We start from the raw sequence: 26,815 nt of genomic DNA, 5'->3' as shown, positions 1-26,815 counted from the left end.
GGGTGCTGTGGCTCACACCTGTAATCTCAGCACTTTGGGAGGCAAAGGTGGGTGGACCACAAGACGGGCAGATCATGAGGTCAGGAGTTCAAGACCAGCCTGACCAACATGGTGAAATCCTGTCTCTACTAAAAACACAAAAATTAGCCAGGCGTGGTGGCACGCACCTGTAATCCCAGCTACTCAGGAGGCTGAGCAGGAGAATCACTTGAACCCGGAAGGTGGAGGTTGCAATGAACCGACACTGCGCCACTGCACTCCAGCCTGGGTGACAGAGTGAGACTCCATCTCAAAAAAAAAGAAAGAAAATATATAACCCAGGCCAGGTGCGATGGCACACACCTGTAATCCCAGCACTTTGGGAGGCTGAGGCGGGTGGATCACCTGAGGTCAGGAGTTCAAGACCAGCCTGACCAACATGGTGAAACCCTATCTCTACTAAAAATACAAAAAAATTAGCCGGGCATGGTGGCGCACGTCTGTAATCCCAGCTACTCAGGAGGCTGAGGCAGGAGAATTGCTCGAACCTGGGAGGCTAAGGTTGCAGTGAGCCAAGATCGCCCCACTGCACTCCAGCCTGGGCAACAGAGTGAGATTCCATCTCAAAAAATAAAAAAAAAAAAAGCATATATAACCCAATATTTAAAAATGGGCAAAAGAGTTCAACAGGTAAAAGAGGACACAAAGATAAAATAAGTGCATGAATCAATGCTCAACATCATTAGGCAATGACGCAAACTAAAGCCACTATACAGCTATTCAAATAGCTACACTTCTTAAACTGACAATATTGAGGGCTGGTAAAGACACAAAGATACCACTCTCACACACTAATGAAAGAGATGTAAATCATACAGCTACTTTGGAAAACAGCTTGGTAGTCTCTTAAAAATTGAACATACAATTATCATATGATCTAACAATCTCACTTGTAGGTATTTACCAACAGCAACAAAAGTGTATGTTCGCACAAAAACCTGTACACAAAGGCTTACAGCAGCTCTGTTCCTAACCGCCAAAAAATGGAAGCACCCAAATGTCCCTCAAAAGGTGAATGGAAAAACTGCTGTACGTGCATTTAATAGATATGCATGTAACAGAACACTCCTCGGCAATAAAAGAAATGAACTTTGAATACACAGAACCACCTGGATGAGGCGTTACAGCAAGTGAAGAAGCTAGTCTCAAAAGACACAGACATGAGGTCGTCAATCCTTAGAGGCAGCGGTAGGGTGTGACCACCAAGGGGCAGTGTGAGGGAGGTTTTGATAGGAGCTGAGTCCTGAGAGCAGTATCTTGTATCCTATTCTGTGTCCTGACTGTGATGCTGGCTAAACAAATCATGACACGTGTTGTAACTCAGACCTTCCCCAATTACCCCAATCAACCATGACATAGATGACTATGTGTTTAACTGGTTATATTTCCTCTGTCTTAAGAAAAATATAGTACCTTTTCTTAATAAATGTTAAGTACAACAATATATCTAAGTATTTTCTTCAGTTATAAATTATAAAACCATGTGAATAAAAGAGCTTTACATAATTTTTTTTTTTTTTTGAGACAAAATTTCGCTCTGGTTGCCCAGGCTGGAGTGCAGTGGCACAATCTCAGCTCACTGCAACCTCCACCTCCTGGGTTCAAGTGATTCTCCTGTCTCAGCCTCCCAAGTAGCTCACACCACCACGCCCAGCTAATTTTTGTATTTTTAGTAGAGATGAGGTTTTACCACGTTGGTCGGGCTGGTCTCAGACTCCTGACCTCAGGTGATCCACCTGCCTTGTCCTCCCAAAGTGCTGGGATTACAGGCATGAGCCACTGCACCCGGCCCAGAATTTATTGTAACAGGAAATATGTACTTTGAAAATTCTTTTAGATAAATATTGATCCCAAAAGTCATCTATGTTTGGTCACTTTCCAAATCCACATTTAACTACTAGAAAGTGATTTACAAAAACATGTTTCTCTACTCTAGAGCTCTATTCTATTGTAGTAAAAGTATTCCCATTAATATTTTAAGTTATAACTAATTATAAAGATTTTTTTCACTGAAATATGAAAATCAACGTGAACAAACTTCAATAGGCTATGGATTCGTTTCATAACATCAGAGCTACTTCAGTACATAAAGAGAGGCTTCGTCTTCAGTAAGGTCTTTAAGAAAAAAGTATGCCCATTCTCTTTTGCTAATATACATGACAAAAATAATGCAGCAAAGCCAAAAGATTTATCATTGCCAGAAATTACATACAGGCCTAACAATAAGATTCTGATTAGTGTCATAAAAGATCAAAATATATATCAATTATAAACTTATAGGAGTTGATTTGCAATTAGAGTCTCCAAATATAGTTCCCAGAATTTCACTGAGTAAATGAGTTCTCTAGTACTCATTCATGTATAAGTGAAATCAAGTTCAGCTTTAGAAAACTCAGCTGTTTTCTGTTTAGTATGACCTTATTTATACAAAAGGATCTTCCCAACATTTATTTTCAAATACACATTTAACTAAAAGGTTAAAAAGCAGGTAGGGTGGATATTATACTCTCAATCTAAATATGTATTACAGAAATAACAACAGATTATAAACTGAACCTAATTTTAAAATATTACTAAGCTAGAACCCAAGCTAGCTCATCCAACTGCAAAACGTGTAGTGTGTGCTCTGTGTGTGTATATGTAGGCTTCTACACACCTACAGATAATTAGCACGGATAAACAAAACTCAAGAGCTGCCTTAATAAAGGGATGCAGAGAACTCAAACAACTGCAAAAGGATAAGGGTGCTGTTTTAGGTAGCACCTTTTCACACCTGGTCTCCTTTATCAAATGAAAATATGTTTTTTTTCCCAAACCAAAAAGCATTTTTAAGAATTGTCTACTTATGTAAATAGGTATTTCTCTTAGTTCACTAAGGAGAAAACACATTATTTCTGTGTACTAAAGTATTAAGTGCAAAAAGAAGTCTATAATAGCAACTAAAAAAAAAATTATAAGGTATAAAATGACTCCAATTTTTATGTCTTCCCAACTTCTAACTACAAAATCACATAATGACTTTGAAACTTTGCAACTTCTGAAAACATGCCAATGTAGGTGACATTTCCAAACCAGATGCTCCATTCTCCAGCTCATTCTCAAATGTTGGTTCTACTCAAACTACCTACAGTTCAACAGAATCACAAACAGCCTGGATTCATAGATCACGGAAGGTACCTTTGGTAAGAAACAGCCCTTCAGCTTGGCAATCTGTGAATGGATACATATACAACAAAGAAACATCATTTAAAATGGGTACCTACGTTCTTTTCGGTGCTCAACTAAACCTACAGCCTGCTTTGCTGAGCACTTTGCAAACCAGTTGTCCCCCAGTAAAACAGTGACTTCATTAGTATGGACAAGTTTTCCTGGCATGAAGGCAAAAGGGCCAAATGGTACCTATTGTTTAAAAAAAAGAAAAAAGAGAAAAAACGTAAAACACTGAAATTACATTTTATAAAACACTTTGCATTAAAAGCCTTACATTACTGAATTTTTTTATTTATACATTGTGAAAAATAAAACGCCAGCTTCACAGAAATTCAACACTATATTAAAATTTTACTAAGAAAATCTAAAGAAAATTGCTTTATGTTCCTAAATTAATGTTAAAACAGGAAAATAAATCCACACCATATTTACATACAGCTCTTAAAGAAAGTAGTACTGTCTCGGCATGTTTATACTTTTCATTCACTTGCAAATCTAAATGAAAGCAACTAGTAGTGAAACACTATCAATGCAAAATACTTTTGATAAAGAAAACTAAAAATTATTTTCAATAAAGTAGCCACTTTTGCAAAGCAGGAATTAGTAAACAAATAGCTTTAATGGATCTATCTAGCTATATATACAAAATACTTGGACAAGTATAAAAGAACAAAGTCTTCATAAGAAAGAATATTCATGCAATGAAAGGTTCTAATCCAGGGCTCATGAATAGATCACTATGTCGATGTGAAGATCATTAAAACAAAAATTAGCAGCACGTTTTTATATAAAAATCAATGTCCTAAGGTTTAATTCTGTGAATTACAAAACATTATGGCCTATTCCTGCTCTGGCTAACAAGAAACGACTTAGTGCCATATTTCTGTCATAATTACATTTTTTATATAGTAAGTTTCCATTTGAAATATGTCCAATTTTGTGCTAATATTTATGTCATTTATGTCACCATATATATTATGAAAAAAAAAGGTAAATACCAACAATTACTACAATTACTGTATTCTTATAAAGTAAAACAAAACAAATCTTCCTTGCTACGTAGTTACCTCGGACACAGTCCATCAGCCTGGCATTCTGTGAACCGACACAGTTAATATGTTTACAAGAAACAACTATTACTTTAAAAGAAACAAACCAAACATACCATTATATTATAAGACAATTTATCAGGCAAGGTGCTGAGTCTTTCTCGAAGGGCATTATAGTCATTATCTACCTTCTTCCTGTTGACAGAAAACACCAAATACACAAATTATTCACGATTTTTCTTTTCTCTTTTTTTTTTTTTTTTTTTTTTTGAGACAGAGTGTCGCTCCATCACCCAGGCTAAAGTGCAGTGGCGTGATCTCGGCTCACTGCACCCTCCACCTCCCAGGTTCAAGCAATTCTCCTGCCTCTGCCTCCTGAGTAGCTGGGATTACAGGTGTGCGCCACCATGCAAGGCTAGTTTTTGTATTTTCAGTAGAGAGGAGGTTTCACCATGTTGGTCAGGCTGGTCTTGAACTCCTGACCTCATGATCCGCCCACTTCAGCCTCCCGAAGTGCTGGGGTTACAGGCATGAGCCACCACACCTGGCCTCACTCAAAAGCTTTATTAAATCTCTTCTTTCGGTCAGGTGTGGTGGCTCACACCTGTTATCCCAGCACTTTGGGAGGCCTAGTAGGCCAGGTATCATAAAACAAGCTAATCAAAAACCTAATTTTAGCAAATTCAAGATTAATGTGGTTTTATTTTTACTTTTAAAATCCTGTTTTTATACAGTTTAGCAATGGCATTATTCTACTATACATTTATTGAAGAATTAAGACTCTTCAGGGACTTTGGCATTTAGAAGCAGAATACTCAAATTTTGAGAATTACTGTTTTTTAAGATACAAGACTGTCTGGACCAAATAAAATGTGAAAATTAAGGGAGATAGTAAAAGATGGCCTGATGTTTGGAGAGAAGAAGGGACTCAAGATGAAAAAAGAAGAGATTTATTTATTTTAAGACAGAGTCTCTCTCTGTTGCCCAGGCTGGAGTGCAGTGGCATAATCTCAGCTCACTGCAACCTCCATCTCCTGGGTTCAAGTGATTCCCCTGCCTTAGCCTCCTGAGTAGCTGAGACTACAGACGCATGCCACCACGCCCAGCTAATTTTTGTATCTTCCATAGAGATTAGGTTTCTTCACCATGTTGGCCAGGCTGGTCTCGAACTCCTGGCTTCAAGCGATTCCCCCACCGCAGCCTCCCAAAGTGTTGGGATTACAGGCATAAGCCACCACACCTGGCCGAAAGAAGAGATTTAATAAAGCTTTTGAGTGAATAGATACTGGCTGTGAAGTTGAAATCACGAACATGAAATTTGATCAGATGCTTTAGTCCTCATCAGAAAACCTTAGGCTGAAAAATGCATCATCAGCTCTTCAATTATTCATAATAATGTGATTAAGGTAAGAGAGAATCAACTGGGGGTAGAAGAAATTAAGTAGAGATGATACAAAAGGCGTTTCAATTTGGCTTAGGAGTCTGTTTCTTGTTACATCAAACAGAGCTACCAAATAAGTAATTTCAAACAACCAAAAGGTGTATGTAACTCTGTAGGGGCAGAGATGATCGTATTTCCATGCTATGGGCCTTAGTCAGCTCTTAACACCTGCTGGAAATGAACAGCCCTTCTTTTTGAGTAATACCAGGCAGCAGCCTATGCCAAGATGCCTGTTTTCAAACTTTCTCTGGAGATTGGGTTTCCTAAGGGTTCCCCCTGCTAAGATACAGGCTGCAAGCAAAACTACAGTGCTGAATTTTTTTAAGCAGAAGGATGTTGTCAGTTTTTTAAAATAACAGAAACAAAAATTCACCAACTCAGCAAGTAATTTAAAAGAACATGTAGACATTGTCAAATTGAAATCAGGATAAACTGCAATGTAGGTAACAACTCTCCAGATAATATAAATGACTGCACTATAAACAACACAGAATTGGTTTCAGCTTACTGCTTAGTTCCCTGAAGCAAAAGTAGCATATTAATAAAAAAAAAAAATTAGCTCAGTCTTAAGATCTTAAGGAATTTCACATATATATTATTTTACATAACCTATAATAAATGTCACTTATCAGCATTTTTCTCTTACAGAAGACAAAGTAGAAGGAAGATGGAAAAACCACATAGCAAGAAGCCAGATCTCCTCTATCAAGATGAGGTAAGCAATGAGTTTAACCTACCTAGGTCTTCTGACCTGCATTCCTTCACAAAAGCTTTCTCATTTTCTAGTGTGCAACTGCTTTATTAACTTTCCCCAAAAAAATCCTTTTCTATAAATAAATACAAAACATGTTTTATTCTTTTGTTTAAGGCAAAAATCCTCCTCCTGGAAAATTTTTATATGGATAAAATGGCAAAAAAATTTCATGCACAAGGCTATGTACCAGAAAGAACATGGCTTTGAAGTCAGACCAGAGAGTGAATCCCAAGCTCTACATGCAATTTACACAAATTCACCTTAGTCTTAGTAACTTCAATGGCAAAATTGGACTAATACTTATCTCACAGGTTCAACACAATTAAATATAAAGGGTCTAACACACTGCCCAGCATGGAGCAACTACTATTTTGGTTCCAAAACTCAAAACTCATTTTTTCCATGAAGCATCAAAAAACATCAATTCCAAAATTTCAAGAAAGACTATTACCTACAAGATTTCACTAACCAATTTGATACAAATAGTATAACTTGCTGAAAGACAGTACAGCTGAATGTAACCATTCAGGGGCTTTGGAAACAGGACTGGTGTGAGCAATCAATGGGAGAATGTCTCCATAGGACTGACTGGTACAGTGACTAGACAGTCAACACTCACTATTAATAACATAACAGCTTATTTATGTTTCAGATAAGTAATTCCGCAAATGCTCAAGGACTAAATACACCAGCCTAGATATCTAAATGTTTCTATGAATATTAAGAAGCTAGTATTAAAGTTACCATTCAATAAGTCTTATTTTGGTAACAATGCTTAGGAGAAAAAAAAAAAAACTTCCTCACAAAACATCTCTTTTGTACATTAAAAGAACAGTAGGTTCAACAACAGGTAATACCAGAGATCAACGTCAATATTTCAAGTCAAATATAATCAGTTTTCAACTTATTAATAATTCTCTCTAGAACAAAAATGCGGACATACTGGAGAGCAGTTTAAGATTAGAGTTGCTATTTATAAATTTTGAATTATTTTCTAAAAATACAAAAGTAGAAGATCACTTAAAATGCAGCCCATGCAGAAATCCTTTATGAAGGGAGGCCAGGAGGAGTCAAGCAATGTCTCTGGAAGAAACTACAGCTTGAGGAACCCTCTCTCTCTAAAGGCTACATTCGTGGAAATGTTCAGGGTTTAGTCAAACAGTGATCTCCAAATAGTATCTCTATTATTTCAGGCTTAAATAATCCTGTTAAAGATCACAAAGCCTATGCAACAGAAAATAGAAAAGTTATGCTAAGAACTAATGCATTACTGAGGTAAGTCTGGGGTCTTTATTTATAACAAAATTTGAACAGATTTTTTTTCTATTTTAATAATTAGAAATATGTCATTAATTTTTGGACACAGGAGTCACTATAGTAATCAAAAATGGCAATTGCTTAAAATAATTTTTCTTCAAATGGAAAACAAAACCCAGATAGAGTTAAGAAACACCTCTCCAGCCTACTTACTTACAATAGCTAGACCTGCTTCTTTGGCTTCAACATAATGGATTCTTATAGATCAGGTTCCGCCTTCAACTCTTAATTTTAAATTTTTTTCCAATATCCTCATGCAACATTCCTTATAGAAAACAAGAACTAAAAGCATAGGTATAAGGCATGTAAGAAACTTTAACCACTTTCTTCTGAATCTTGCTAATCATGTGCAATATGCCTTTTGAGAGTATCTTTTAAGGAAATTAAAAAAAAAAAATAGGCAGCAGCGATGAAGACCATTAACACAACCACAAGTTAGTCTTACCCTTAAAGGATTAAGATCAAGACAGACCCCATGGGAAACAGCTCATTTGCATAAAATTGTAGAAAGTAAGAGAGAAATCAAGTTAAATGAGGGATATGCTCAAGTATTTAGGGGTGAAATACACAGATGTCCACAACTTAATTTGAAATTCATCAGAAAAAAATGGATTAACAGATTAGAGTATAGACAGATAGGTGATCAAGATTCACTCTTCTGTATGTTTGAAATTTGTCATAATAGAATATTTTTAAACGGACGAGGAAATATGAAAGGGATCAACATTTTTAATCCTCTTAAAAGTGACTGACAAAAATAAAAATCTCTATTAAAAAAAAGTCTACATCCTTTGAGGCCAGTGATAAAGACTCCAACCTTTAAATAATAAAAAAGGGAGATAAAACTTAAATCAGGTTGAAACAATAAGACTTTGCTAATTTTACTTTAAAGTAGGAAGTTAAAATAGCAAATACTAACATTGAACTTTTTTTTTTTTTTGAGACAGAGTCTCACTCTTTCACCCAGGCTAGAGTGCCATGGCGTGATCTTGGCTCACTGCAACCTCCACCTCCCAGGTTCAAGCAATTCTCCTGCCTCAGCCTCCTGAGTAGCTGAGATTATAGGCACGCACCACCACACCCGCCTAATTTTTGTATTTTTAGTAGAGACGGGATTTCACCATGTTGGTCAGGCTGGTCTCGAACTCCTGACCTCGTGATCCACCCGCTTCGGCCTCCCTAAGTGCTGGGATTACAGGCGTGAGCCACCACGCCCGGCCCAGTTTTTTTTTGTTTTGTTTTGTTTTTAAAGAAAAAAATAGTCTATCATTCTCTTTTCCTCTACCTAACATCCTAAACAGACAAGCAGAAAATACTGTGAAATGCCTGACAGGGGGAAAAAGGAAAAAAAATTCTATATAAGTGTTAACATCTGAGTTAACTTGGGACAGAGTTAAATTTTTATTTTTTAATTTAAGAAACAATAAAAACCGAAGATTCTGGAATATATACAAGTAAATATATAACCTTCTTTAGAAATAATTTTTAGTCCATCATACCCACCCTACAACTTCCCATTAAGCATCCAAAAAAGCCTTGTTTCAATTGAATCCACCATTTACTGAGCAGCTGCTCTACAACAAGCCTATGGCATATGCTGCAGGGATCATCACTCACACATAGCATGCCTTTCTGATTGTTTGTTGATTGTTTTGCAATGCATCTTTGTCAAAGATCCACTAGCTTGAAGGATGCCTGGCTTTTCACCTCTAATATCAAGAAAATAGAGGAATATTAAGTTTGGGCATGGATGCTATATAGATAAAGAGATGTCCTCCAGTTACTAAAGCAAGAAATAATGATTTTTTTCAAAGTATCCTTTTAAACAATCTAAACAAATTGATAAAGTTACATTTTATTTAAAAATTCTTGAAAAAGGGATCTATATTGTTATGCTTTATGCAATTTGGTGGGAAAAGGAACACTCCTCATGGAAAATTTAAATGTACTTGAATTAAATCAATAGCATTAGACTTTTTTTCTAAATGGTCATGGCAAAATATTTAGTAATTTCAATTGATATAAGTAACTGAAATGTACCACAAAATTTAGGCAGAATGGTGGTATATTCCTTTTTTATAATTCTATTATACCAAAGAATTTATGTCATCAGAAGATGCTGATGAAATAATCTATGTTCTTTATATTTTATGAGTCCATCAGAAAACTTTACTATTAGACATAGATACCAAGATTAACCTACATATAAAAACATAATTTTTCAAGTCAATGAAACAAAATTATCTAAAGAGAGATGCAGCTAACATTCTATCTACTAGATTTCTTCAATTTAACTTTTCAACAATGAGAAAACAGAGTGCAATGGATATACATAGTAAGCCTGGACAGAAAAATCTGTTCTACTGTTCTCTCTACAACAACCATACACATGTGTTTGAAGACTTGTCAGTTATCACAGGTGCCCGTTTCTTCATTCATTACTAATCTTTTGCTCTAAGAAAATGAGATGTGAATTCAAAGCAAAAAACCTTAAAAATTATGTAAAAACACATTCATCTAAGTTTGAAAGAAATATCCTAAAGTGCCTAGTTAATTTTTACTGATGAGTTTATACGTAATTTTTGTTCTTTTTATTTTCCAAATTTTCTGTAACTAATATAACTTCCTATTACAAATCAAAGGACCTTTTAGAAAAGGTGTGATGAGTTTATAGCTGACTTAAGCTTTGAAAGTTTATGCAAATTTCTACTTAAATCTTACCATAATTCATAGGTTTTGCTACTTTACACTTTCTATATTTTCTTTCTAAAGCATATTTTAGAAAAAAGTAATTTTGTGGGTTTTCTTAATTACAGTAGCAATTTAAAAACCCTTTTAGGTCACTGATCCCTATGAGAAACTAGAAAAACTCTAGGCTCTTCCCTGAGAGAAAGAACTCATATTTTACATATAGTTTCAGCAGAGGCCCAATCATAGATCCCTCCGGGTTAAAGTTTCTCAAGAGGTTTTACAACAGTGAAAAATGGCAATCCTGGTTTTGAACCCACCAAATATTTAAAATCCTCAAAATTATCAATTGACTTAAAAATAAAAGAAAAATGTGAAAACCCTCACCAATTTGGTCATGAGTTCAATATGAATTAGTAAAAAGTAAATTATAGGCATGCCTCCATTTTTCACAGCCTACATTTCTCTCAAGTCTTACACTGATACCCACCCTAATCTGTCTTTGGTATAGTGGAATCTGGACTTACATTTCTCAAAATAAGAACAAGCACTCAGGATTATCACCAAGTGATGCGCTTCTCAGACAAGCACTGTGGTTGTTGCAATATTTACATCTTCATCCTCAAACAGGACTCTGTGCTTAAGAGTTTTATTGGATGTTACTCTTCATAAAAAAAAAATGGAAAATGAAAAAAAGTACAAAGAAGTACAGTTTTCAAAACTAATACAGTTGAGACAAAGATAAAAAATCATGAGGTGTGCCCAAAGCAGTAAGCCCTAAGCCCTTTGCCTCAGTCAGATACTACTGGGCTGGAGCTGGTCATGGGAAACTGAACCAAACCATATTGACACTGGAAACACATCGTCATCAAAGACTATTCTAGGTGATGAAATGTGATTAGGGATTTTTTTTAATAATAGTTTAAAACTCTTCAGGGGAAAAAAACTCTCCTATAACATGTAAGTTTTCCTTTCATTTTCAAAAGTGCGTTAAAGATTAAACTAGCTGGTTGCTTCCAAAAACATGATATAAAAGCTTGAGGACTCCTACAAGTAATAAATTCTAATTACAAGTTAAAAATCATTTAACTCTTTAAAAAGAGAAGGAAAAGAAAAAAGCATTTACAGTTTGACTTCAGTCACATAAATACACATACAGAATTAAGAAGCTAGAGGGAATAAAAGGGAATGTTTTAAAAACAGGGAGAGAATTAGCTTCTCTTTACAATTATGAGTAAATTTATCTTTATTCCTTTCTTATTTCAACTTTTCCATAACTAAGCATGCATTCATTTTATATTCAAAATAACCATTTAAAAACCTAACTCAGATTTAAAAAAAAATTCTTTAAACATTCGACTTGAATCTTTTTTTTTTTGCCTGTTAATTTGCTTTGAAATATTACACACACGAGTTCTAAACTCACTTAATCACTAGCGCATGTACTAACTCACACCATTTTTTAAAACTGTGCAGAAACTTAAAGAATGACAAGATTTGACATATATGATTCTTCCCCCTTATCCCTAAGACTTTCATAAACAACTACAGAAACTCCAACAACAAAAACATGCAAAATTTCCAGAAAGTTTGGAAGTTGCTCTCTGCTCCACTCAAGAGGAGGAAAAAAAGAAAAAATAACATAAAGAAAAAGCCCAAACAGAAGGCCCTCTACAAAACAGTGACTGAAAACTTTGTAGTCAGTAAAATATGGACTCTGAAAAACACAGTTTACAAATCTACCTAACACTGTAGAACAAAGTCATCAGCTTTTACAAGTTTTAAAGGTATGCAGATCAATATTTCACATATTATACATAATAAAATAAATTTTATATAGCATGTGAAGGCAACTCAAGAAAACAGTTTCAGGTATTCATATGAAATATACTGTAAACCATGGCATTGTTACAACGAAATAGTTCAGTGCTTCTGTGCACAAGGAATGCCTCAAAAACATGAGACATATAGACAGATATACAATGTGTGCATAAAACAGTTATCTCCATCCCGACTGATTGATAGGAAAGAGTAGCTCCAACAGAAGGAAAAAAAAAAAAAGAGAGAGAGAGAGAAAATCAAATCTTCACCTGAGATTTTTACCTATACAGGTATGCTTTCTTAGTTATTTCCTACCATATACTTTATAAATTCTAACAGAAGCTAGTTACTCTTTTCCTCTGAACAATTATTTTTGCCCAGTTTCCTTTGAAAAATAAAAAAATGTCGAGTATTTGCTTTAGACTCTCCCAAAACTCACATGCCAAAGTGTTTTGGAACTTTTATGTCTAAATTTAAAGTATTCTTTCCAAAATTAAACATCTGAACAAAGTATCTTCTATATTTAAGTCTGCTTCATGTAATTTCAAAGATACCTTTACCAAAAATCCTTTTAAAACAAAGGAAGCAAGGCAATAAATTTTTTACAACTCACATGCATACGATTTACGATTGTAAGTAATGCCTAACATAAAGATGATCTGCCAGGCATCACATGTACTATTTCATTTCATTCTCACCAGTCAACATAAAGGACGGAGACTTCCTTTTTGTGTGTGTAGGACCTATTCAATAAAGTCATTGCAGTGCATTAAAAATGACCATTAATTCTTTTTCACGCCTCCTCTCAACAGGTGGGTGTTATCTTCCCACCTTGTGAATCTGCGCTGGCCCTTCCTTTGACCAACATAACGTGGCCTTGCAGCTTCCATTCTTGCTCCTCTGAGATGCCCACAGAAAGTAAGCTGGACAAAAGAGCACATAGAAGCAGAGGCTCAACCAACAGCACTAACCACCAGACTTGAGGGTGAGGCCATTCTGGACAACACAGCTGACCTGGCCACCAACTGGCTGCAACCAAAGCAGTGAGCCCGGACAAGTAGCAGAAGAACCACACAGGTGAGCCCAGCTTAATATGCACACCCACTGAATCATGTGCAAGTAAATGGTGGTTGTTTCAAGCCACTAAGTTTTGCAGTAATTTTACTAAGGAGCAATAAAATAACAGATATATCATCTTAGAAAGGATATATTTTGAGTTATAGAGCTATACTCTCAGTGATGTAGCAATTATTTATTTAAAAAAAAAATAGTTCCAGGTCTCATTTAGTAATCCTAAAAGTTAAATGTCTGACACACAGCGAAATGTATGGAATGAGGTAAAGAGGAACTGTTAGTTAATGATACACGGTAGGTATAGTATTAAATGAACAGGTACAATCTGATTTCATTTTTGTCCAAAAGGATGGGAGCCGTATATAAACATGTAGATGAATACACACACACAACACACACACATACATATACAAACACTTACATTATGCAAACCATTTCTGAAAAGATTTATGAGAAATTGGTAAAAAAACTGCTGCTTCCAGGAAACAGAACTGAGGGGCCGGGTGCGGTGGCTCACGCCTGTAATCCTAGCACTTTAGGAGGCCGAGGAGGGTGCATTGCCTGAGCTCAGGAGTTTGAGACCAGCCTGGGCAACACGGTGAAACCCCGTTTCTACTAAAATACTAAAAAAATTAACCGGGCATGGCAGCATGCGCCTGTAATCTCAGCTACTTGGGAGGCTGAGGCAGGAGAATAGCTTGAACCCGGGAGGCAGAAGTTGCAGTGAGCCAAAACCATACCATTGCACTCTAGCCTGGATGAGAGAGTGAGACTCCATCTCAAAAAAAAAAAAAAAAAAAAAAAGTAAACAGAACTGAGAATTACGGGACAAAGTTAGGAGCAACCTATACATCATTTACATCCTTTCATACCTCCTAAATTTTGAAACATGTAAATGTATTGTCTAATTAAATATTTTTTATTTAAATTTTAAAAAGTTAATATACAGTCTTTCTTGTCTCTTAAAGATATATACTGAAATATTTCCAGATGGAATGATATGGCTTAGATTCATTTCAAAATTGGAGGTGGGATAGGCAAAATAGTTTTTATTAAAAAGTCAAAAAAGAACAGATGTTGGCAGGACTGCAGAGAAAAGGAATGCTTTTACACTGTTAGTGGGAATGTCCAGCCACTGTGGACAGCAATTTGGAGATTTCTCAAAGAACTAAACTGAACAACCATTCAACCCAGCAATCCATTACTGAATATAGACCACTCCAAAAAAAAAAGCATTCTGCCAAAAAGATACATGCACCTGTATGTTCACTACCACACTGTTCAAATAGCAAAGACATGGAATCAATCCAAGTGCCCATCAACAGTGAGCCGCATAATAAAAATGTGATAGATACATATATACTACGGACTACTACACACCCATAAAAAAGAAGAAATATTTGCAGTAACATGGATGCAGCAGGAGGCCATTATCCTAAGCGAACTAATGCAGAAACAGAAAACCAAATACTGTATATTCTCACTTATAAGTGGGAGCTAACCACTGGGGACACATGGACATAAAGATGGGAACAATAAACACTGGGGAATACAAGAGCGGTGAGAAAGGGCAGGGGCAAGGGCTGAATAACTGCCTACTGGGTACTATGCTATCTGGGTGATGGGTTCAATTGTACCTCAAATCTCAGCATCATGCAATGCACCTTTGCAACAAACCTCTACATGTACCTCCCAAATCTAAAATAAAAGTTAAAAAAAAATTGGAGGTAGGAGTAGATGGCAAGATAAGATGTTGAAATGAAACAGTTTAGAGAAAATCATCAGTTGATGATTATCAAAGCTGACTGATGAGTACATGAGGATTCACCATACTACTCTATCACCTTTCATTTGAAATTCTTCATACCAAAAAGTGATTTAAAAATATTAATGTAAAGCTGTAACAATAATTCACAGAAACCCAACTTTCTCTCCATCATGACAAAAAACAGAATGAACACTAAATATTCACAAATATTTACAAAGCACTGGCTTTTTTCTTTATTTGTCTGACAATTAAAATTTTCAAAAGAGGTATATGGGCTCCTATGAATACTTATTGAGTGCCGGGCAGGGTGTTCTATAGACATGGTCTCATTTGACCTTCACTACAACCCTGTGAGTTAAGTAGCATCATCATCACTTTACAAGAAAAAACTGAGACTCTTAGCATAATTGTTCAAGGTCAAAACGCTAGTAAATGACAGGATTCAAATACAGGTCTGTGACTCCAAATGCCATGCTGTTTAAGGAAGAATTAAAAAGAAAATTACAAATAATCCACAAACAAAATAATCAGCCACTAGTGGACCAAACAGTGGGAAGTATCCTCATACTTTAAGGAGATGACAGTGTGTGGATTTCATAATACCTTATTTCCTGAGTTAGTTAAAAGGGATTATAAAGAAAAAAAGTTTGATTCAGAAACATTTTTTAAATCCTCACTAAACTGAAAACCATTATTATTAGCTCTAAAATAATGTTGTACAAATTCTCATCCATTAGGCTTGAATCTTTCCTTTTTATCTGTTATTAACTAAACAAATATTATAAATTTCTTAGTTCACCAAAGTTCTAGGATTTAAATTAATTTTCTCAAAGATTTTTTTGGGTAGATCCTGTGGTCCCAGACCATTTTCACTCCTATTTTTCTACAAATATTTTTACTCCCTGTCCTACATTTTTTTTAAACAAAAACCAATTTAGATTATTTCTGAACCTAGAATACATATACCTGTTCCTTAAAGAATCCCTTAAAAATTATACAAACAAGCATAAACATCACCAGCATAATAATGCATTTTTCAAACCATATATTTTGTTCTTCTTTATTATACTGGTGTGTACTCATAAAGAATAGGAGCTTAACAGAAATTACATTTTAGACTAGGCTAATACCAAGGGTTAAATAGGAATTAAAGCAACATGCTTTTAAAAGTAGTGTGTGAGACACCCTAAGAACGGCTCCAGCCTCTGAACTCCTGTAGTTGCTTCATATCTCTGCAAATAGCACAAAATTATCGTGATTTCCCCATTATATGTCTGACTATGAATTCTTCTATGGCAGGGTCTTTCAATTCCAAACAGCAGCACAATACTGGCATATGGTAGAAACTCAACCATTGTTTGAGGAATTAAGAGAATGCAAAAATATCATAAGAATTCCACGACTCTCCCAAACAGCAATTTCCTGGTTTTCGGGGAGATGGTGACACTTTGGTTTCAATTTTTTGATATAATGAATTGATGAATTTACTGGCCATTCAGATTTGAGCAATATACCATGTATAGATCTTCATTAAAAGCGAAGAGAAAAGTCTGTTTCCTGAACCAAACCAGAAATGATTCAGAGGAAAATGCAAATTTTAACCGGAAAAAAATAATTTTTTTAATGTATAAAGTACTATATTACTTCAAGATATGTGTAGGCAAATTTGCTAAGCTTCTACAGTTTAGAGGGTTTTAAAAAACTGAAAAGTGAAATTGAGGGTCACATGAACCTGCCATGAAGTAAATGTCACATTTCTGTCACTGCTCACTAGACTTGTGCACTACTAGAGTATTTGTAAACTAAAATGTTATATAGAAAATAACCACATATTTGGTCTTCATTTACTCAAACATTTATCAAGTGTCTATTTTGTGCCAAACACAGCAGTAGGGGCTGTGAATAAAAGGATGAAAACGTGCCCTTATCCTTAAAAAACTCTAATAAGAATCTTATAAAACAAACCAGAAGCAAGTTACCATTCACCCTTTTATGTAAACTAGCATCTATTTCCAGTGAATACCTTTCAAATTTCCTGAACTTCTTACCAAAACCAATAGATAGAAGTCCACGCTAATAAAACTTCCTCTGGAAATTATTTGTAAAATGGGCCACTCTGACTAAATGTGCAAGGAAAAAAATTCTTTAGCCAACGACTTGTATTTCAAGTTTTAACCTGAACTGAATGTATAATGAAAGGCGAATGGTCCATTATGGAAATGTTGACACACTTACACCACCACTGGAAGCAACTACAACGATGCATTTATTGAAAATTAATGAAGTCCTGAATTTTTATTTATAAAGTGGATATTATTAGTTTTAGATTATTCTCTGCAAGCCAATAGTCAAAATTTAATAAGATGATGTGTACAGATTGCACCAATTTTCACTCTTATCCACTGCCTGCAGCCTATGTGCATTTAAACCAAAAAACATTTGATATACACTAACTATAAATTATTTCCTTGGAGATCTCTCAGGCATGAAGAAAAAGCCTCTTAAAATAAATTTAAAATATTATATGCTTGATGGTGTATAACCGAAGGTTTAATCTCACCACTAAAGGGGCAGTTACCATGATTTTTGCAATAACCCTGCAGACAATAATCAAGACAGCTCCTGTTGTTCTCTCAGTAAAATCTTCGTAAGCACAGCATGGATATATTGTAATTTGATATCTGTAAGATCAACAGCTATACCTCATGACAACTCATAATGTAAGATTTTATTCACCATTAAATCGAGCATTTTCCTCAGAAGCCAAAGGAAAGTGTGTTATTTACCAAACATGGTCCTATTAACTATAGATTAGCACATTAAAATAGATATGCTTTCTCTCTAAAAAAAAAGTACAGTCAATAAAACAAGCTCTGAAAAGTAGAAAATTAGATATTTTTTTCAAACTTTGGGAAAACATTTCTGTGCCCTATTTCCATCATTATTTTAAAGTAACTGATTCCCATTATTTTTCTATTAAAATGTAAGAAATATCCCCAAAATAGAGCTATGTCACATTCAAAAATGTCTCAGTCTCCATAATGATATTAATATTATTCTCAGAAAAGAAAAGAAGGCACTTAGAATAAATACAAGTAGTAACACAATGTCAGGAAATCAGAAATGTGTAATTCAGAAAAGGGTCAAAGACAATATAAATTAGTATTAAAGGCATTCAAAATGGAGACTACTAGAAGAATTCAATTACTAGTCATACATACACACACACACACAAACAGTAAACACATTATCTGAACACAAGTAGGTTACCCCATCAGTATTTCAGAAGTGTAATAAAACCATTTTTCACTCACCAATGCTGGATTCTCTCTTGGCAGTTAGTGACCACCTGTCATGAAAACAGATAACTACTCATGAAAAAACAGAGCTATACACAGAGCTACAAAAATCAGTGTATCTGAAAACTCAACATTGGCTTTACAGATTTAATAGCATCTCAGTATACATTTTTATTTGTCAAATGCAGAGAGATGTGAATGTTAGTTTTTAAGCAGCACACTTTATCATAACCCTCTAATGCAGGCTGATAACTGCAGAACAAATTACAGCTTTCTGATTCATACTTTGGTACAAAACCCGCTTCATAACTATTAGGTGACATATGATATAAGATAACTAGTATTTTGTACAATCTACAGACCTGTTTTCAATATTACATATTTCGTAGAATATGTAAATGTTATAAATAACAAGAAACCAATGTAACATCCACGTTTCGTCAGTTAAAAAAAAAAGAAATGACAGTAGTGAAAATATTTTATTTTGTCAGTATATCTCCAAACATTTTCACCTGTAATTTTTATTCTGACACATTAAAAAATGAATTCAGTGATATTTTTCTACTACATTTTCAAGAAGAAATACTTGGGATAAGGAGATGCTCTGAACAGCTCATTTGTTCCCCAGTGAATTATGATAAAGATTGTAAGCACTTCACAGCCAGTTTAAACTATGTTTATAATACTAAAACAATGAATTTAAGTACAAAAGTTATTTGTTTTCCTTGGAGATATGTCAGTAGATTCTCAAAATGCTCAGAAAATAAGACTAGACAATAAAGAAAAATGCAATTTAAAAAAATAACACTATTTTTGAACGACAATTTAAGAATTAACACTGTTTTCAAGGTTTGCTAATTATCTACTTTAAATTACCTATTAATGAAAATTTTAAACAGCAGTCTAGAATACCATATACCATTTTAGAGACAGAGAAACTAGGTGATGAAAGCCAAAATGCTTAAGACTAGGCCATGAGAAAAAGACAGCAACATTATCTGGTTTGCAAAACGCTGCTCTAGTTCACTGCTCTAAACCCCAATATTGTCTCTTGTATATGCTCAGTGTTTCACCACCCCCTCCCAGCAAAAAAAAAAAAAAAACACACAAGATTTTTTTTAGACCTGTCACTAAATTCCTCTATTATAACATTTAACTCCTGAAATAAATGTCCTCTTTTGGGACATTTTAAATACTAAGACAGAAATTCTGTACCAAAATACATGCTATAATCAGAAACCCAACCATACTACATATTAACTCAGCATAAAAAGTCCATTTTAGAATGAAGATCTCTCAGTAAGTATCAATCACATAGCAACACTTAATAACAGTGGCAATATATAATAGAGTACTGACTTTACATCTGGAAGAGCCAAGCTAAAACTACATCAATCCATTTCACTGTTTCTGATTTGGCAGTAATTACAAAATAGACAAATAGAATTAAATGTAAATTGAAAAAGGAAAAAAATGCTCATAAAATCCTTTTCATAAAGTTCCTATTTAACAACCCCATTAAAAGATGAGACCCAAAAACAGTCAGGATGTTTTCCAATCCCAATGCATGTGTTTCCAAGCATGAAGAGAGCCAAAAGCACAGAAAGCAAAGCCCTGCAAACCATAAGAGCAGAATGTTCATTAACCTCTACATGATAATCCTTTCATAGCTGCATATTAACTAGTTACACATTCATAATCATTTACATTATTTAAAGGACCTTAGAGGAAATCTTCTAAGCTATATCCATTAGTGACGGTGTTAAAGGTTATAGAAGATAGTCTACCTAATGTTTCCAGGAAGCCTTTTTAATTAGTAAATATGCAAATTTGGCACATATGCTTTTTATGTTTAAGAAACAAGTCACTGGTAGAATGGCATGTGTTCTTGCCATCACTCCCCATAGTCTACCCTCCACTTTGTTCCGGCCATACTTGCCCTGTTCCTTTTACTTCCCTTAAATAGTCTCCCTAGGAAGATAGACCAACAAAATCCATTTCACAATGTACAAGAGAAATTTTCACTACCAAAATGCTGCCTTACATTTTAAAGTCTTTATTAGTTACATATAGTGTTTAGAATATCAGAGACTTCAAATAAGCACTATCCAAATGTAAACTAAAGAAGTGACATTTTGGAAATCAGAAATAAGGGAAAAGATGAAAGAGGCAGATATAAAAATATATAGACCAGCCTTCTGATGGCACGTCTAGGTTATCTTTGTTTATATGATTTATGGTCCACCTACTTGCAAAAAAGATTTAAGCCCAAGCAGTTCTATTATATTTAGAGGGGTTTTTTTTTTTAGTTGTCTTCTATTTCACAGCAAGTTATTCAAAAGAAAAAATCAGTAAATTTTGGCCAGACGCAGTGGCTCACGCCTGTAATCCCAGCACTTTGGGAGGCCGAGGCGGGTGGATCACGAGGTCAGGAGATCGAGACCATCCTGGCTAACACAGTGAAACCCCATCTCTACTAAAAATACAAAAAAACGGCCGGGCATGGTGGCAGGCGCCTGTAGTCCTAGCTACTCGGGAGGCTGAGGTAGGAGAATGGCATGAACCCGGGAGGCAGAGCTTGCAGTAAGCCGAGATCGCGCCACTGCACTCCAGCCTAGGCAACAGAACGAGACTCCATCTCAAAAAAAAAAAAAAGGAAAAAATTAGTAAATTTCTACAACTTAGAAATTTTAGAAGGTGTTATAAAAACAAATATTTTTCCCTTAGGTTAAATCATACTAAATAATCTTATTTCTCCTGAAAGGAGACTCAGATTAATTACTTTAAGTATTAAATTTTAAGAGTAACCATAAGGCAGCGAGCCTTGTTCTACAAGCAACACTTGAAAAACACAGCAAAAGAAACAAAAACATTTCATTACTTTGCTGTCCTCCACAAAAGTAAGACCACAATGGAGGAACAATACTAGTTTTTTTTTATTTTTTAAACCTGCCAAAACATGCAAATAGTGCCCCTAAAGAAAAAAAACTTATTGTATTATTTTCATTTTTCTTAAAAATAGTTACTAGGCTTCAACTTTAAAATAACTGAACTAGCAAATTCTTTAATATAATGACCTCGCTTACACTCAAGAATTTATAATAAAGTATGTACCTACATAGAAGTACAGCAGTAAGTCCACAGTAAAGAAAAAGAACTATGAGCTGATTTACCACTATTTAGGAGTCTTTACCAACAACCCGGTGGCTACAAAGTCATATGGTATTCATTCTTTGCAACACAAAACTGTCTTTAACCTATGAGCAATAACAACAGGAGTAAATGCCAACACTGCACGTGACAAAACAAACTGCAAAGAGTTCAATGAAGGCGGTTTAAATCTTTATTTGCAGAGGAAACCTGTATTCAGAGATGAAGTAACTTACTTAATATTACACAACTGTCCAGGAACTGGTAAGAGATGAGATCAGTTTTAAAACCAAGTCTTTCTAACAGGGATTCTATCTAATCCTAAAGTGCACAGTCCCTATAACTGGCCTGCTTCCAACCATCATGCGGCTTACTGGATAACAGCAGAAAAACACTGGTTACAGCTGCAGTCTTAAAACACTGACTGCTATTGCTGTTTCTCCTCCACTAGTTAGTTCCTCAGTCCCACACTCACGAATAAGACTTTGCCAATCATGTCAGTAAAAGCAAATTCTGTAAGCTTAAGTTCACCAGTTCACTAACATTATAATCCTGATTTCTTCCAATGCCTCCTACAGCTCCTGACCCTTTCAGATGAAACAAGTAAGTATAAACAACACATTTCCCAAGCATCATTTACTAGTATATCTGTGTATGTTTAGGTGAAGGTAGAAGGGTAATGTGCTAGCCCTACAATTACTATCACACCTCATCACATTTTTAAGACACTTATAAATTAATAGGGTTAGACACCTAGAAGGACAACGATGGACAGCCCATCCAACAATATTTTTCTGTTCATTAGTGTCCAGCTAACATACACATACATTTTGTTACCAAGGGTTAAAATAACATTTGGTAACTTTTAAGGTCCACACATTATATGGAAGACAGGAATAATAATTTCTTAGCTGTTGTTCCTCAGAAGCTGCTTTTTAAAAATTATTTTATAAAGGAGAGCAGTAACATGCAGTAAGATCTCCAGTACTTAAAATTTTTATTTGTGCTATTTATATTGGTGACAGACCACAAGAGGGCATAAACCTATGAGTTTCTAAGGCAAGTTAAATACAATGCCACACTAAAACTAGACTGGAACAGAAAGCCTAAAAGGTCAAGAGTACTTCTTCATCTTTGATACTTTTCTCAAAAATGCTTCACTTCTAAAACTTTTCTCACCATACTGCAATTTTAAATTCTTCCTGTATGGGTTAATGCATAATATAACAGTTTGGGAACTGTGCTAATCAGAGCTGTCTAAATTTATATAGTTTGCTTCTCCTGCTAGACTGTGGCTTCAAGACAGATCTTACTATTTTGGTTTTAAAGCTGCTGAGTCAAAAAGAAAATAGTATCAGTGGGAGCTGAAGCCAATGGATACTGGACATACATGTTATGTGACAGTTACTTAAAAGCTGAAAATAATTTCTTAAAAGATAGATTTGTCAAGTAGATGTATAAATATCATTACCAAAGTATGCAAATAGTGTACTTTCAACAAAATTTACAAAAATTACAAATCTTTTAAGTAAACCCCTTTGCAAAGAAGGGAGGAATTGACTACAGGTTCCTAACAGAAAAAAATGCAATAAGCACTGCGATAAACTGTAATAAATTGAGTGTTGCTGTATAAAAACCACCACAGTCCGAGCAGAGTGGCTCACGCCTGTAATCTTAGCACTTTGAGGCCAAGGCCAGTAGATCTCACATGATGCCAGGAGTTCAGACCAGCCTAGCCAACATGGTGAAAACCCGTCTCTACCAAAAATACAAAAATTAGCCAGGCGTGGTGGTGCATGCCTGTAATTCCAGCTACTCACGTAGCTTGAATTGCTTGAACCAAGGAGGTGGAGGTTGCAGAGAGCCGAGATCACACCACTGCACTCCAGCCTGGGAGACAGACGGAGACCCTGTCCCCAAAAATAAATAAATACATAAATAAACCACCATAAAAGTAAAGAAAACCATTTCAATTTTAAACAAATTATGTTCTAAATATGCTGCAAAGCAAAACTGCTAATGAACGCTAAGTCCAATTATATGGAGCCACTTCTGAAAACACTTACATGTTCTTATTTAAAGTGTTAGCTAAGATGGAATCAAAAGTCTCCTTAATCTTTACCTTTATGTTTTAGCCAGATTCCTCCTACACAGGTTTCTAAGCATTTTTTCCTGTATTCCAATCTAGTCTCGTTTTACACAAATATCGGACTATGTCTAACGTGCTCTGGCAGTGTACATCTCACTCCCTTGTTGGCTTTACCTACAAACTGGGCTCTTTTTTTCTTTCAGTAATCATTACTCACTATCTTAAGTATTCTATTACAGTTTTCTCCTATTGGAAATATTTTAAGAGTGGTGACATATACATTCAGTAATATTTCTAAGAATGAAGACGTTTACACGTGTTTGGAGGGTTTTGGGGGTTACCTGAACTAGAGATCCAGGAACTCTAACTGTTCTGGCTGAAAGCTCCATGAGGTAGGGCCGTGTAGTAAACATAACATTTGCAATGAAACATATGAATATTCAAAATGTAATAAATGCCTCACCCATATCAGTTCCAGTTTTGTCAAAAATGAATATGCCATAAACTTAAGAATAACTGTGTTTTCCGTGCTTTTCAGGCTTCTGAACTGCAGATAGGAAATTGTGGCCTACATTTCTGAATCTGAAATGCTGCCTGCATCCCACCTTGCATGCCCACTGTTTCACCAGAGATGTCAATCATTTCTTCTCCATTCACACACCTTCCTCGTAGAAACCCTGCCCTTCTCCCATAAAGAACAGGTAAAGAATCCCATTTCTCCGTCTGTAGCCACAATAAAGGGAGAGGATAGATACCTGCTGCTAACTGGACCAACCTCATTTACTTTGGACATCAGAGCCTGAGGTGATTACAGATTCTGGTCTTAAAAGGAAGACCACTATAGGATCTGCACAAGCTAACCAACCATCTAAAGCAGGTGGTACAGGAAACAACATAAATGTACAAGAAAACAAAACACAGAGACCCAAAAAACTCCTACCCTTGACTCCCTCCTGACTTCTTACAGTAAATTATTTCATAATTTCCTAAGCATCTGTATGATTTGCAACTAAGAAAACTTTAGAGTAGTAAACTTGCCACACAGGTTAGGAGGAGAATGTGCCTGTGAAAGGCTCAAAGGAAACAGTCCACTGAAGAGTAAATACAAATAGAAAAAAAAAAAAAACAGGAAAATATACTCCCAGGTAACAAAAAAGTCAAATTAAAGCAATCTTATTTAGCATTAATTAAAGAAGTACATTTTTATTTTAAACAAACACCACTGGCCGGGCGTGGTGGCTCACACCTGTAATCCCAGCACTTTGGGAGGCCGAGACAGGTGGATCACCTAAGATCAGGAGTTCGAGATCAGCCTGGCCAAGATGGTGAAGCCCTATCTCTACTAAAAATACAAAAAATTAGCCAGGCATTGTGGCAGGCGCCTGTAATCCCAGCTACTCAGGAGGCTGAGGCAGGAAAATCAAACCCGGGAGGCAGACGTTGCAGTGAGTCACGGTCACGCCATTGCTCTCCAGCCTGGACAATGAGAGCAAAACTCCGTCTCAAAAAAAAAAAAAAAAAAACCAAAAACAAAAGAAACCACCATTGTCAGTGAGACTGTAGTAAAAATCTCAAATCACACTAAATCACTGCAAGTAGCTATGTAAATTCAAAACTCAGTCTAGACTTCTGTAATACCTCCAAGTAGGACAAAAAAAGCTTGTAACTCTCAGAAAGTAGAAGAGACAGATAAATACAAAAATTATCTCTTTAAAGGCACCCAAGAGCTGCCAAAGCAGTGAGGACAAGAGGGACCAAGGATTCAGAGAGGGGAGAACTGTGGAGAAGTGAGCTGATCATCTGAAGCCACTTTTTTCTCAGACAACAGGAGGCACAGGCAAGAGGCTGAGAATTATGTTGGGCCCTGAGGAGACAGCCATGGCTAGCAGAAAGAAACAAGCAGAACCTTGCGCAGTCTGACAAGGCTATATGGTAGTAAAATGAGAGCGCAGGAGAGGTCTTAAGCATACAGTTGTATGCTTTCCCTCCCATGGTATCTGTCAAATTCTGAGCTGTGAAGTCCAAAAAGATAAACTAAAACTCTGAAAAGCGGAGCTCAGGATCAAACAAACATTAGTTCAGAAGCCTCCAAGGAAATATGGTGTAGTGAGCAAAATCAAGCTTCCAGATGAAAGCCTGAAGAAACCAGAAGCAGCAGATGCCTTACTAAAACAACAACCTGGCCTTCACTCTACCCAGTATCTGCCTGGAGTAAGGTGACCAGCTCCCACTGCATCCGCTTCAGTAGAAGAAAGGACGAGCCTTTTCCAGAGGAAGTTATCACCTTCAGGAATATCTACAATCTTTAAAGACACAATCCCAGGATTTAGTCGAAAATAACTAGGATGCCAAGAAACAGGATCATATGACCAAAAGTTAAAAGAAAATATATATAAAACAGAACCAAACACACATGCAACCCAGATACTGGTGTTAACAAACATAATGATTAATATGTTCAAGGAAATAGAGGAAAAGATAAGAGGAATATATTTTAAAAATAGCAATTTTCACTAGAGAACTGAAATCTACAGGAAGAAACAAAAATTCTACCACTGAAGAACCAAAAGTTAAAATAAATGGCATTAAAAGAAGATTCAACAGCAAAAATCAGGATTTTTGAACTTGACAGGTCAAAAGAAAACACCAAATTAAAGCCCAGAGATTCAAAAATAAAATATGGAAAACACAGAAAAGACCAATGAGAGACATGTGAAACACAGTGTAAGTGCAAGATCCAGAAAGAGAAGACAGAATGCAGCAGAAGCAATATTGAAAAGATCTTGAATTCTGGATTTTCTAAAACTGATATCAAAGTATCAGCCAACAGACTGAAGAAACTCCAAGAATCCCAAGCAAGAGAGGCACAAAGAAAATTTCAAGGCACAACATAGTTACCGTGATGAAAACCAAAGAAAAAGGGAAAACTTTAAGTGCAGCTGGGGGTAGGCGGAGGAGGCATAGGGGAGATTCACAGCCTTCAAAGGAGTGACAAGACTTAGAGCTAGAGCTAACTTCAACATCAATAACAGAAAGTGAAAGATAACAGTATCTTGAAATGCTGGAAAAAATAACTGAAAATCTATAGTGACATATACAGCAAATAGATCCTCCAA

At 35.6% G+C, this 26,815-nt stretch overlaps 1 protein-coding gene across 7 annotated transcripts in view; it reads right to left on the bottom strand.

Annotated features, from left to right (window-relative positions):
- URI1 (URI1 prefoldin like chaperone) overlaps positions 1-26,815 on the bottom strand; it is a 90,277-nt gene that overhangs the window by 26,074 nt on the left and 37,388 nt on the right. For 4 of the 7 annotated variants that reach the window (XM_054463718.2, XM_054463722.2, XM_054463716.2 and 1 more), the window contains exons 2-4: positions 18,476-18,510; positions 4,415-4,493; positions 3,303-3,438 (exon numbers count right to left, since the gene is read on the bottom strand). In XM_054463718.2, coding sequence (XP_054319693.1) covers positions 3,303-3,438; positions 4,415-4,493; positions 18,476-18,510 — 250 coding nt within the window. Of the gene's footprint in view, positions 1-3,302; positions 3,439-4,414; positions 4,494-5,443; positions 18,431-18,475; positions 18,511-26,815 lie in introns of those variants that run through there. The other 3 variants (XM_054463720.2, XM_054463719.2, XM_063658218.1) reach the window with 2 other exon arrangements.

Source organism: Pongo pygmaeus, chromosome 20, assembly GCF_028885625.2.
Source record: "Pongo pygmaeus isolate AG05252 chromosome 20, NHGRI_mPonPyg2-v2.0_pri, whole genome shotgun sequence".
Classification (NCBI taxonomy): Eukaryota; Metazoa; Chordata; class Mammalia; order Primates; family Hominidae; genus Pongo; species Pongo pygmaeus.
The sequence above is the reverse complement of the archived record's forward strand: the minus strand, read 5'-3'. Positions and strand labels throughout refer to the sequence as shown.